This window comes from Saccoglossus kowalevskii, chromosome 3 (assembly GCF_978046115.1).
Source record: "Saccoglossus kowalevskii chromosome 3, keSacKowa6.1, whole genome shotgun sequence".
Taxonomy (NCBI): domain Eukaryota; kingdom Metazoa; phylum Hemichordata; class Enteropneusta; family Harrimaniidae; genus Saccoglossus; species Saccoglossus kowalevskii.
This window is the reverse complement of record NC_140643.1, coordinates 20734371-20749384: the sequence shown is the minus strand read 5'-3', so window position 1 is coordinate 20749384 and position 15014 is coordinate 20734371. Positions and strand designations below refer to the sequence as shown.

General features: G+C 35.7%; 1 protein-coding gene and 1 long non-coding RNA gene across 2 annotated transcripts; one reads left to right on the top strand and one right to left on the bottom strand.

The window, feature by feature from the left end:
- Nucleotides 1–256: 256 nt before the first annotated feature.
- On the bottom strand, nucleotides 257–8971 carry LOC102802757 (short transient receptor potential channel 4-like). The gene is made up of 11 exons (XM_006823444.3): nucleotides 8884–8971; nucleotides 7687–7871; nucleotides 7330–7480; nucleotides 6967–7133; nucleotides 6297–6476; nucleotides 5129–5868; nucleotides 3743–3971; nucleotides 3041–3217; nucleotides 2409–2441; nucleotides 1854–1919; nucleotides 257–947 (listed from the first exon to the last, which is right to left on the bottom strand). Exons 2-11 carry the CDS (start codon nucleotides 7837–7839, stop codon nucleotides 753–755), a joined length of 2091 nt encoding a protein of 696 aa, XP_006823507.3. The 5' UTR covers nucleotides 7840–7871; nucleotides 8884–8971; the 3' UTR covers nucleotides 257–752.
- Nucleotides 8972–13504: 4533 nt separating this feature from the next.
- On the top strand, nucleotides 13505–14790 carry LOC146747552 (uncharacterized). Its single transcript, XR_014928867.1, has 2 exons — nucleotides 13505–14059; nucleotides 14168–14790. It is a non-coding gene; the product is annotated as an uncharacterized LOC146747552 (long non-coding RNA).
- Nucleotides 14791–15014: the final 224 nt, after the last annotated feature.

Sequence of the window (15014 nt, the reverse complement as noted above, 5' to 3'; positions counted from 1 at the left end):
TATGAATGTACACAAGATGCACAAGTCGTGCATAATACCTGCATAATTTACGAATACTCTTAATTTATCTCATGGTAGAGTCTGAGTAGAAGTCCATGACTGTGCGTGAACAATATTTGCCCTGCAGGCGAATGATTTACAATTTATTTATTTATTATGCAGTTGTATGCTACCATAGCTTGAATACAGAACATTTCTAACAGATTGTATTTCATATTACATAATAGTTATGTATTATATTTACACGAAACCTTACTTGCTTAAAAGTTTATATTTCATTTTAATAGCTTTAAAGCAATTACACATAATTTACAAAAAATAAATAACCACGCCCAACCTTAAAATACCAATAACAATTACCTAGCCTGATTTGTTATTGTATTAACAACATGGAAAGATCCTGAAGTTACTAACCCGTGCCGATTTTATCAAAAGTAAACATATTGATCAGAAATCCACATACGCACACGCCCACTCCACATTTCCGTGTTAATCATTACAGCTAATCAATTGGATTATGAAGATTCAGTGTCTAAATCTACAGCTAATCGTTCACGGTGGCAATATGTCACAACGAAAGTTAATGTTCTTCCCAACCAATTAGTGAGTTTTTAGGTGGCTGTCAATGCCAGTCTTTGACGTACATTTCCTGCTTACAAGTGCACCGACTGATTACCCGGTGGTAGTCACACACAAGCGTCTGCAGTATAGTAACGATTGAATCAGACCTCACTTGTTAACTGAATTATGTGTTACAGAGATTCCCCATGATCACTGTCGCCAACACCATAATCACCAGCCGCGCCAGTGCCCAATGTATCGCCCTCCCGTCCACTAACCCCATATTCATTGTCCTCTGGCCCTGTTGTCGGTCTAGACTTCATCAGCGTCTCTTCATCCACGATGCCTTTCATGATCAGATAACGATTAAACAATACATTGAGAAGCTGCAAGACATTTAGAATACTGTTAGAAGCTGTAGACCGATAAACGTAATCAACAGGTTTGCATGAAACGTTGTGATCTTTCGATATTGCAGAAATATTTTTCGATTATTTATCACAGTATCATAATATTTGTGCAAAATAATAATGAAATTTAGCGAAATGCTAAAGCTATATTAAAGGTTATTCGGGTTGCGATTGTCGAGTTACAAAAACGTCGAATGACAAAAATAATCACGCCCATATATTTGGAGCCATACTTTTGCAAAATCAAGCCCAAATTATACTCGATGTTCAATTAAATGTTAACCGAACATCGAGTTTCGGACAACCCAGATAATTTTTGTTGTTTAAGCTTCACAAACGTTCAGCGACTGGAACCAAAAGTTGAAACAAACAAGCTCATTACGTGGTCAAAATTTGATTGCGTTATATATAAATATCAAAACAACAACAATTTCCTAACTCCCTAATTTGTATTACTTTCCGTGGACTTAAACAACAAATTACATGGTGCCCGTAACTCGGGAAATTGTTAACACAGCACTCAATTGGTCGACGCTGTGCGATAGTGGGAGTGGTTTCTATAAAACAATTTGTTTGCAACTTGATTTTTTCATCTCCGTAACTCGGACAATTCACCATCTGAGTACTATATTGCGTTGTGTTGCGTTACACTGCGTTTCGGCGGAGTGTAGTGTAGTGTGGCGCAGTGCAGAGCCGTATAGTGCGGTGCAGGGCGGTGTTGTGTAGTGTGGCGCAGTGCAGAGCAGTATAGTGCGGTGCAGGGCGGTATAGTGTAGTGTGGCGCAGTGCAGAGACGTATAGTGCGGTATAGTGCGATGCGGTGTAATGTAACGCAATGACCCAAAAACTAATGCAGCCAGAAAAGTGTACATTTTTACTCACCTCGTCATAGGACAAGTTCACATCACATGTCATATCGCTATCCCTTTTGTTGGCGGCAATGTTCACCTGGTAAAATATATCCAACAATCAATACATGACTGTGACAATACATGAAGCACAGTGATAGCTGCAAGAGTACATCATAGTAGGCACATGTTTTACGTTGTGCGCATGCACAGTGACTGGTTTGCAAGAACCAGTAGTTCACACCAGGAGATAAAATAAAGGCATTGTTCGTTGTGTTATATTAAATATACATTTATGTGTCTCTGTTATAAATAACGTGCAAAAAATATTGTCACAGCAGCACCATGTGACATCACTGTCCGACGGCCTCAATACTGCAATATCAGGTATCACTATTTCATACGTTGTAGGCCAGGTCGGAAAAAATCACATTTAAGTTAGTAAATAGCCTAAACCGTAATTTAAAAACGAATGTTGAAGCTAGAGTATACGTAGTTGGAACTAGATTGTGTTATATATAGAGTGTTCACAAACATTTATCAAGTACATATATTTCACTATTCGAATTTGGATAAAACAAAAACTTACAAGATGGAGTTCTTTCATGGACGCATCATTATGCTGAAAAAAATGATAGGGTTTTTTCATATTGCAATCAGTAGCGATTTTCAAACGCAGAGTTGAGTATTTGCCATGTATTGATTTAATACCGTGGTTGGCAAATAGTCATTTTTTGCAGCATGTCGAAGAGGATAGGGTGATACTTCATTGAAGAAATACTTAAAACTGATCATAAACTGTGCGCATCACCCGCATAATACGTGTTGTAAAACACAATACATCGCTGATCATGGGTTTAAAGGATATAGTACAATTAAATATTTCGTTTTCATTCAAGTACTTACAGATCGAATAAGATTCGCACAATTTTAAGACAATTCGATGCGAATTCATCAGAAGATTTAGTTTTTAAAATTTGAAAATGTTCAATTTCTCATTTGTGCAAACGTATACAATTTAATTTAACATATTCCTGAGAGAAATCAATATATTGGTGTAATATCAAGGAACATAGACTATCTTCGGTGTTATTATAGAATGTATTTGTGAATACAGTTCACAGGGTTGAAAGTGAAATACAATCCCAAAATCGATGTATCAAACAATCCATTCAAACAAATGTGTTGACTATGTGCATCAGTCTCGGTATTAAAACTCACCTCAAAATCCTCCTGTACTATCTTCCGTGAATTGAAACATCTACATTTTTCGGGACATAAGTACTTACAGCAAGCAAATGACGGTATGATGTTATATGGAGCTGGTAGAACAGAAGCGTTGACGTAATTCATCCACATGCTTGTTCTTCTGAACTTCCATTCACAATCGATATGTTCCTACAATTTAACATGTTTACTCGGTACAGTGTAGTTTTGAATGATGCGATATGTCTTAAGTGTCGTAGATGCGAGATCACCCAGCGTCTAAAACACTGAACAGAATTTGTTCTTTCCATGGAGATATAATGCGATTTTGAGTAAGTATATGTCACCAATTCAATTAGTATTAATTTTCCGGAGTTTCACACACAAATACTACAGATAACAAGTAAAAAAAAAAAACTAAAAAGGCACGAGTTGTATCGGAAAGTTTTTCTATTGCTTGCAAATCAATATACAAAATCAGACCACAGCAAGCCCCAGTTAAGAATAACAAATAAGGAATTGAGCTAAATTTTGTTGTTGTTACTCAGATGTAACGCTTTATCAAAAAGGGTCAATGCACACCAATTCTTACATAGTTAACGGAATGTAAATTGATAATGGGCAATATATCATACACAGCTCGTCGGCAAAATTCATATGTTAGTTCACAGTTGCACTGTTATACCTAACGATCAATCATATCAGAATTACACTTACTTTGAGTCTGGCATATGTGTCGGACATCATAGCAATACATATATTGACGAGAATCAGCATGACGAATGTACCAAAAAATGTGTATAGTATATACCCCACTGCTTGGTAAGTACCCGAGACATCGTGAATTTCTGATGACACGTTGTAAACGATGCCACTCACTTTCAGGTCACCGGATATGTCTCCGCCAAATATAGTGGAAATTAGGGCCGTAACTGAAGAATTAAGTCTATGAAATATAGAAAGAAAAAAACACATTAGAGATTATTTTATATATTTATTTTGAAATGAAAAGTTAACATTACAACATTACAGGTGACAATATTTTTATTACTTGACAAGAGGATGTCACAATATATTCTTGTTGAATGTGTGTAGGCCATATTAGGTTGAATATATTTTGCACCGGATTTTTACAAAGAAACAATACTAGCAATTATGAAATGACATTTATCGACTATTTCTACGGATAAATAATAAAAAAATGTATAATAACGTGGAACAAACAAATACTACCCATAGTACTCGATATTTATAATGAGAAAATAAATCCCCCCAAATATTTATATTTTGTTAAGTAATCTGATTGTGTTTTCTCAATTTACAAAGTGCCACATACATTTATGCTTGGGTTTCTCATCTACTTGGTTTTATTCATATTTACAACTAGTTGCATGCCTTATACAGATAATGAAAATAATAAGCCTCTCTTAATCCAGTTCAGTTAGCACATAATTTTGATCTTAGAGGTTAGTGTTATCTCCCGAATTTACATTTATAATGCAGGCAAATGTCCGAGAATAAGAATGATAATAAAACTAGACGGCACTCGTTGTCGATATCCAATCAGAGCCACGGCTTGCTTACGGTTTGTAAACATATTTGGGTGACGTGGCGCTAGCTAAAATTGCCCATCTATCAAATGAGGCAATAATTAATTAATTATACGTATTTAAACACTAATTTATTCACCGATTCAGCATCTTCCCCTTTCATTCATTTGTGTACCTATTAAGTTGGGCTTATGGTTATATTTATTGTTAGCTATGGCCGTCAACATATTTAGTGACTCTGTGACATTGATTTTGATATTAAAATCTAAATGATGCATGCCGATGATTGACCATTTTAAACATATTCAAAATATTGTGTCTCCTTAATATTATTTTCACTTCTAAGCCATAGTGATGTATTCAATACGATCATATGAGCTACTGTTTTCTGTAAACGAACCAAGTTTTAGTATTAGCCAGATAAGAAATAAAATACCCCACAAAGTCATTTTCTACTATATGTCCACGAAATGGCAGAAATACAACTTTCCTGTTATATACGTCATACGCTTATACTTAGATTAGTTTCCGGTACAATATATTGTATACTCACTTGTTGAAATTGTTCTTGGGAATCCCCTCAAAAAGGTAGTAAAATCCAAAAGAGAACGACATAACTGCAAATGCGAAGATGACAAGGAACTTGAGTACGTCGTCACCCATGGCGGCGAACAACAACATGAGTGACCCAAGATAAGAGGACAGGTAGAAATTATCCATGAATCGAATACAGGCGGTAGTGAGGGCCATGGCTGTCCACGTGACCCAGAAGGTTTGTAGCTGAATACTAATCGTTATGGCGTTGGAATTATCCAACAATCGTAGCATAATATCGAACAGAAATGACAACAGAATCCCCCAATCGAGGTAGTTCCAGTAATCACGACAATATGTTTTCATCCCTAAAATAATAATTTGAGTAATTTCACCCCATATCATGGCGATGACGTATATCAGAATGAAGATCAAGAATGCAAGGTAAGACGTCGTCAATGTAGTGTTTGGATCGTTGTCCAATAGTACATTGAGGATAAGAATTAGGATAAGAAACAGTAGATACGACATCATTTGTGACATAAACTTGCTCTTTGGCGTATCTACAATTCGTGATACAGGGGAGCATGGGAGAATAGTGTAAATAAGCAGCAGAATAGGAAGGAAGACTACATAGACCATGACCGTGTGCGCGTAGTATAGGATTGTCCATTTTAAACCGTTACGAAAATACCATTCTGGCTGACCACGGTACCATATTTTATGGACTATATTTTGACACTTGTAGTGTGATATGAACTGCAAAAAAAAAACAAAAAAAAAACGCACGAGTTATTAAAACTGAATCAAATATATATTTGAATATGTTTGGGTGACGTGACGCTAGCACCTAGCTAAAATTGTCCATCTATCATATAATTATGATGCAATTTTACGTATTTAAACACTAATTTATTCACCGATTTACCCTCTTCCCCCGTCCATTCATAGGTTTCCTCATTAAGTTAGGGCTTATGGTTATAGCCGTCAACTTGCTTAGTGACATCGCCTTTGATCTTGAAATCTAACAAGGTAACATAAGGCATTTCGACAATTGACCCATCAAACATGTTCCAAGTGTTGTGTCACCTAGCTAAAACAATGCCCATATAAATAATTAATACACATTAACAACAGCTTCCACGTCGCTAATAATTGGTCCGTCTTTAAAATACAATAATCTTCACCTGTTTGTTGTGGTTTTCAAGTGCACTCATCAATACTTTGCCTCTGACAGTGTAATCGTTGACAGCATGTTCCATTCCTCTTCCCAAAAGTAGAGTACGAGCCTCCTGCGTGGAGTCGCAACATGTCAGTATATCCAAGCTGTATGCGCGAACTTGTCGCCAAAGTTTAACGTACTTATCCTAAAAAATCAAAAATAAAATTTGACGTCGTGCTTACAAATGGTTCCATTATACATTTATACATTTTGTCGTTTCATTTTCATTTTATTAGCAATAATCAATTGAAATATTAATAATGCCACTTCAAAAAAAAAACTTACACGAAAATTAATGGAGCCACTATTGTTAATGTATGTTATGTTGCAACACTATTGTATGCTAATGATCGATAGATAACGTATAAACTCGTTGGGTCAATCTGCCATGCTAAAAACTTTGTGTTTACGTATATGAATACGTAATATTTGTTTCCAGTGTGTAACACAATATAACAAAACAATCATACAGGCTTATTCAAAATTGGAACTGATTGGAACACGTGCACGCACTGATTCTAAGGGCTTGATTGTTATGATAGATTTATTATCAGGTACAATTGGGTGACTGTGGTTAATACCAGACGACCCTCCCAGTTTCTCCGCGCGTGTGATCGGATTGATTAATTACTTACCTTCGAGGTTTCTACAATGCCTTTTGAAATTGATACTTTGTACAATTCATGGTTTACTTCGTTAGCCGCCATAATAGGGTCGTCATTTACCAGACTTAGATATGCCGGGGAACAAATGGCATTGTACAAACCGTACCTCATGTCATCTTCTAATATATTCCCAGGTTCTGTGAATATAATCAACCATGTACGTAATACATATTATGTCTGATTTTCGGTATATAGGTGGGACGACAATTTAGGTAGCAAATTTCCTGTTTTAGTAGTTACTTGCCAACATAACAACAATAAACTAATTACTTATTTGTTATATATTTATACCACATTTATTACAAGTGCTCACGAATAATAAATGTTACTGACTCAGACACGGCAATGGCTTTGGAAGCGGTTTGGCGCCATAGTTCAGCAATAATTTAATCATGTGAAAATCGTTCTTCTCAGCAGCTAGCTGAAGTGCTCTTATTGGCTGATTTCTTCGTTTGCCAATACAGTTAGCGTTTACGTCACCACTCTATGAAGAGATAATATAGTAAATGTATAAGCCTGTAATTGGTGCAAATGGCGACCAGAGCAAAACTCGTACTTGTGATTTCATTAGGAAAGCGCATTGGATTATGGGAAAAATCAATGTTTATCAACACAAATGTCGCACATGCACGGCGCGATGACTACCGCCCTATAAATATAATCTACTGTTGTTCATTGTATGTAATATACCTCTAACAAGGCTTTTGCTTTGACAATATCGCCTGACTCCACTGCTCGCAATAATTCATGTTCTTTGACGCACAGTCCTGGGGCGTGTTGACGGCCGGCAACATAATCCCATTCTCGCGTCGACAATGGAAAAATACTACTAGGGTCTGTCATCCTGTGATTTGGGTAATATTGCCGTGTAGACACTGAAAAATAGGAATAGGTGAAATCGAGTGAATTGATTTCTTGCTGGAAACAAGACATTTATAAATAAGCATGTAACAATATGTTTATGTGAGAGTAGATATGTTTGAAGTTCCTTGTGATTAATTAATTTATTTATTATTTTTTTATTTATTTATTTATTTATTTATTTATTTATTTATTTATTTATTTATTTATTTATTTATTTATTTATTTATTTATTTATTTATTTATTTATTTATTTATTTATTTATTTATTTATTTATTTATTTATTTGTTTGTTTATTAATTTAATTAATTTATTATTATTTTTTTCAGAAAAAAGGTAGATATAAAAATATACAAAACGTAAAAGCACTTCAATACTTCAATCTACAGATATCATCCAAGGACACACGGCCCTTAGCCCAGCTTTCCCCGTGTTGGATGTACACGCGATCGGTACATATATACCGATCGGCGTATCGATGACTACGCTACCAATGATCATTTGATAGGGATTTGACAGGGATCGGGCTAAGGCAGCTGAAAATATGGTGTTATCACCTGAGGCCAATGTGTCTTTGTTAGTTGCAATGTGGAAGCATTTTGTTGTTTACGAGCGCCGCATTGTGTTCCCTTCAACTCGTATTCATCACAATCGTAGACTGACAAGAGAGTGAAAAAGAGTGGTGACCCTTGCCCAGACGTATACCCAATACAGGTAATACAACCCCCCCCCCCCAGTTTAGCAATTACGTATACGATGATACGGAACGCGGCTATTATGTAATTTAATAACAAGATCTGTGATACTTGATTAAGTTACATCTTCTATATATTTTCTGGAACTAATAAAAAAATGCAGCCAGTATATTCAGTGCAGTATTAATCGAACGTTACGTGAAAGAGAGGGTATCTAAGTGTTGTCTCGCCTTCTTATACGTATGCCTCGAGTGTGTTGGAGTCGCCGTAGCTATGTTATGTTATACGCGTTTTCTAAGGTCTAGAAATAAACAACTAAACTTATCCTACCGTCTATCGTCAATGAACGTCTCCACTGCGAGAGTTATAAACTCTATCGCCACTGTGAGAGCCTGAGTTGGAATAATGGTGTTGGTGATTTGCATAATAATAGTGTAAAGAAAAGGTGAACGTATACAAAAGCCCAAGCGCCATCTTGGTTGCCAAGTGTCAATATTTATTATAAACTAAACATCGCATCATGTACTCGCCATGGTGTGACACGTAGCCCCCCCCCATATCCCCGTCTTGCCAATCGTTCGACATTTTGTGAAACTGTGTGATGTAAATTAAACTTGTTTCGAATAAAAACGGTAGCTATACAGAACAAAGTCACGACCAAATGACGTAGAGTCTATAGACCTCACTCGCAAACGTGGAGTTACGCGTTATAATGACAGCAAAATGTAATGTAATATATACGCAATCACAATTAAAAGTACACACTTAGAAACGTAATACGTGTATATGAACCGTAACGAGAATAGGATACGCCGTTGTTTTTGTGTATTTAACTGAAAGTGTGCCGTGTGAACTTCACTTTCTGACTTTGGAGTCGACAATACTAAGTGTCTGTTTACTTATTAATGACACTCTCTTTCTATATACCATTATACGTACGGTCATGCACATATGTTGACTGGCTTTTTGTGCAATTTAAAAAATAAGATTGCTGAGCACGTATGGCAGGTACAGGTAACTGGTGTTTAAACATCCATTTATATCGTTGGCATTGCTACACACAGTTGACATACATGTAGAGGGCGACATATTGAAATTCGCTTTTATAATGAAATCCCGATTTTTTTACCAGTAGACGGAACACATTTGGCATTAAAATATCCATTGTTTTTTTACTTGTATATATTTACTTGGTTTCAGAAATATTTAATGCCTAGTCTATTACGTGATATCCGCATTCAGATGTTTACAGAAATACTTAATACAGTCACTCTGTGGCTAAGATCATCTTACCATTGAACTATATCTGGCCGGAACGTCCGGGCCGAAACATCCGGGGTCGAAATGCCCGCGGCCGAAACGTCTGGGCGCCACTCGCACTAATTACCGCCGGCGACTCATTCGATACCTTTCAATCACCAACAAAATAACTAATTAAAGTTTAGTAACCACTCAGTTTGTATTTCTTTGTCTGCGCAACTGTCAAAATCGCCACGTCGCGTCTTGTTCGATATAGTTTCAAAGCGACGTTGGATTCACAACCAGATTCACCCATATCTATCTAAATAAAAAAGAACGTGGTATATTTGATGTTTAACCATGACCTGAAAATTGAAAACAAATAACTAATCGAAAATACGTACTAGTATCTAGGCATTTAAAATGATGGTATGATATATATGTATTCCACGTTATTTATGTCAATCTGCGAACGGGCGTTGTCATCACTTTACTGGGGACCACCGCTATTGACGCTATTCTGTTGATTTGAAATGGCGACACGTTGTACATAGACTGTGCATACGATTAAATAAGCAATTAAAAGTTATTCGAGGATAATACCAAAGAGAACGAGTGGTCTTGCGAGAAGAAGTTTTTGTATTTTTCGTTTCGTTTTCGTTTAGCATTAGACGAAACTGGTCATGAGAAAATTGGCGGTAAAGTTCTGTGACAAGGGTTGGGATAACAGTGCACGTTTTTCTAGACGCGCACTTGTTGTCGATGTGGAATACATAAATGTAATATGGGAATAGTAGTCGAACATCATACGATTTCATTTGTTGAATTACTAACTGAAAGTCAACCTCAATTTAGTGTATGTTAAATATTCTTTGATTCTGGCGACGTACCAAGTATATTTAAATCTGCATGTTAAAATGTGCGAAAATGTTTGATACGCATAGCACTAGAATATTTTAGTAGTATCGATTGACTAAAATACCGTTTTAATATTATTATGAACAATAGGCTGAATAGCTTTTCACATAAAATGACACCGTATGTGGTGTCTGTACGGAAAATATGATTACTAATAATACAGTAATGTCACTTAAAAACAAAAAAGGGTATATTTTTATAAATTCCCTTTGTGTGATTAAAAATGTCAATATGGCTGGCTGGCGTTACCCTCTACAACTGGAGATAATTAGAAGTTTTTTAGGCATTCTGGGTAATAGCAAAAGTAATTGTGCAACATCATTAATTGTTGCGCTTGCAAATGAGACTGAATTACAGCAACAGGGAATGAGAATATATTTACACCATTCATCTACACCTAATTGCAACAAAATCCGGAATACTGAAAATATTAATTCAAAACAAGTAATTTAAAAAAAAATAGTCGAATAACAAAGAATAGATGGACAAACTTAATAAAGAAGACAACTCCCAAATAAAGAATAAATTGTAAACGTAAATAAATAGTTATACAAGTTTCAAAACTATTTCAACAGAAGTTATAAATAACAAATTACGAGGCACTATAACAAAAATAAGAATTTCCCAACATTTATTACCAATTGCCAAAGGTCGTTACATAACATCAAATGATCATCTTACCTGTCATTTTTGTAATACAAGTAAAATTGGTGATGAAACTTATTATATAATGAATTGTATAGAACCAGAAATAAAGAAATATATGGAAAAAAATATTAATTTTCTCAAAGTTTGAACAATTAAATAATAACTGTAAATTGATTTATTTGCTTAATGTTTCAAATAAAATTCTAAATGTTAGTTTTTTTTTAACTCAGTTATGTTATTCTTGAGACCATACTGCTGTACTGATCCTACTCAGTAATGTGTTGTTGAAATATTATATTCGTATTTAATTACCATCACCTGCATCGACGGACGTACAGTCTATACTATATTATTATAGACTATTATTAATAAGATAACGTTCCAGTTTTGTGAATGATTAAATGCCACGTCCAATATTGACAGTTCACTTAAAAAACTGCCGTACGTGGGTTCAAACTTAACATTTCAAAAATCTAGCGTTGAGACACACACGCTGTACATGAGAGGTTGATTGTGTGATTTTATTTACAAGTCAGAATTTCTATGATTTATTCATACTATATTTAATAATGATCATCAGTTATGATTATAATTACACACATTTAAATCTTTCACAATCGAATTCTTTATAAATAATGGTGCTAATTACCTTGACATATAATAATTTATTAATAAATAACCATAATGCATAAATAAATTGTAACTGTTAACACTATATTCATATAACTATTAAACTATTACATGTATAAATATTTGTATTTTGTAATATTTATATATATATTACACAATTGATGATATGAACCTATTTTATTTGTATATAATTGAAGAAGACTTATTATATATAAGTTTATTCCATTTACAATGACAGTATTATACGCATATTTTGTTAATAAAGCGGTTTCCTGATGTTAACCTGTAGCAAATGTCACCCGAAAAACATTATTTGCTCTACGTCTCGCGTGAAAAACAGAGGGCATCTTATTTATATATAATCGAAAAAGTGACATACCCGGCCCTTAACGCAGTATATGTGTATTTTATATTATTCGTGAAGCAGCACTCAACCTAAAAAAATGCCTCAGTATTACTATCATGATTTATATTTCAGTCAGTTTGACAGTGGTTGTCATGACATATACTGATAAAGGTTAATGACAAGACCAGATGGCGAGCTGGTCGAAATCAACCAAAAACATCTTATGACTCTGCAGTTTTTAAGATACAAGACAGTAGCTGTAATTCTAAACCAATGTTGTTTGCGAGTTTAAAAAAGGTAGTATCTTGGTGGAATGTTAGTGCGAGATTATTATCCCATCAATATTAGTTAGTGTTGACAATGTATAGAAATGTTTTCTCTAGACAGCTTGACGAGTAATTAATTGATTATGATGTGTAAAACTTTCATGTGATTGGTTGTTTGTTGGAAGGCAAGGCCTTGGAGTCTCTTATACTGATTGTAATTGGTTAAGGGGTGAAAAGAAATAAAGATGGATTTAATGCTGTCTCGGGTGAAAAACCAGGGACTTGGCAGAGAATCGTTTTGGGAACATGAACGAAGCTTGTGTGTGTCTTTTGTCAGCCTAGCGTGGAAACGACCGAATCCCGGTTACCTAAGTGAAAGGTTTTTAACCATCAAAAATACCTATCACACGTGGTGGATAACCCTTGGGCATTGTGTTCAACACAAAAATCATCCTGTGAAGAAAAGTGAAATGACGAAGAGGTGTCTTTCTTGTGAACCGAACTAACAGCTCCATGGCAGAGACGACTCAGAAACCGCGCTCGACGACTAACACCGTTACCAGTATGGCACCGATGTACAACGCTGAAGAGATGAAGATTTCAGAACCCCTTCGGAAGGACCAGTACCGGATAGGACTGTATAATTAAGAATTGAGCGACATTAAAGACAAGAAGATGACAAATAACGACCCGGACTAACGCGACGACAAGAGAAGAAGACGCTATATAGACTTTGAATTAGAACTTTAGCTATCTGTGTATTGCTTAGAGAACTGCTCGCTGGACACTGTAACTGTAACTCAATAAGGACGTTGAACTCTTTTCCAGAACCCTAACCCTATTGCTCAGTAATGTAATGTATTGCTTACTTTTCTATCTTTTTTTTACCGTTTTTTTTTTGTGGTATTGAATTGTATGTATGCCCAGAGACACAGAGATGAATAGTAAGAATAGCGGATATTTTGGTATCGAAAAGATTATTAAGGGTAGGCTGAGGAACGGTAGAAAAGAGTATCTTATTAAATGGGTGGGGTACCCAAAAGATCAAAATTCTTGGGAATGTTATGAGAATTTAAACGAACAGGCGAGATTATTTTTAGAAGACCATCCGATACCCCTTATGGGATCGACAAGAGCGAATAAAAGAAGGCGGGAAAAGTTGATTAATGGTTTAGAAGTATATTAAAAAGAGATTAGTGTGTGACAAGACGAGTGTTATTTAGGCCCTGGGACGCACATCATTCATTACTAACGACACAACTTAACGAATTCATTCATACGAGACCATTTCTCAAGGAGCGTGGAAAGAATCCATGATAAAGCCTAAGTTTAAATTACATGGAAGTGTTATGTCCGCACTATAGCTACGTACGGGTTTGGTGTTGGGGGTCACACTTTCATGAAGACGCCGGGCGGTGACGCCATGGACAATTTGATGAGAACATAGGAAACGCTTTAGGTGGGTACTTAATTCTACCATTCGACCACGCAAATTGAGAATTGGCCACGAATTTTTCATTTATCATGTGTCATACCCCTTTCTTTTCATTTCATTACTAATTTATAGTGCGTCTCCCGAGAAATTGATGTCAAGATGAGAATAGCGTTGATATTTATTAGTGTATTACTGGTCGTACGATGGAAACCGTCTGTGCAGATGAGAGATTATGTTCTGCGCCCCAATTATGGAGTATTGTTTGAACGGGTAGCAAACATCGATAACAGCCTAACGTACTGGCATCATACGTTCGCAATACCTTATTTAGATATTCCTATGATGAGTGTGAATGAGTCATTATGTTCGAACGAAACAGTTCACCTCATTCCGAAGTTTTGTGAGGAATACGGGGAAACTTTGAAGTTAGTCGAACAACAGAATAAGTTCTATATGTATCATATTTCGAGAGATGAACGAGCGATTCGAGTGTTATTTCCAAAGATAGAGAAAAGGAAGTTGGGAAATGAACGGCAGAAGAGGGGATTATTAGACTTTGTAGGGAAGGTATCGAAATCTTTATTCGGAACGGCCACGTCGAACGACGTAAATATTTTGAGGCGGCATGTAGCGGCATTGGAAAGTTCCACCGAGGTTATGACAGATCAAATTGTTGCGTACGAAGATGATTTAAACTCATATGTTTTCACAACGAATAAAAGAATAGGGAATGCTCTGAATGGGATTAAGGAAAATCATGAGGCCATTTATTCGATCGTATCTAATTTATCGCAATGGAGAAAGCGCTTGAACAGAATGGAACTAAATCAAGAGGCGTTAGAAAAAGAATTAAATTATGAACGGCGATCCACACATTTAATGTTTCGATATGCTATCCAACGCCTACAAGCGTTACAGTTACTTGAAAGGGAGACACAACGTAGGGTGAGTTCGATTGACGTGTTATTACAAGAAAGGT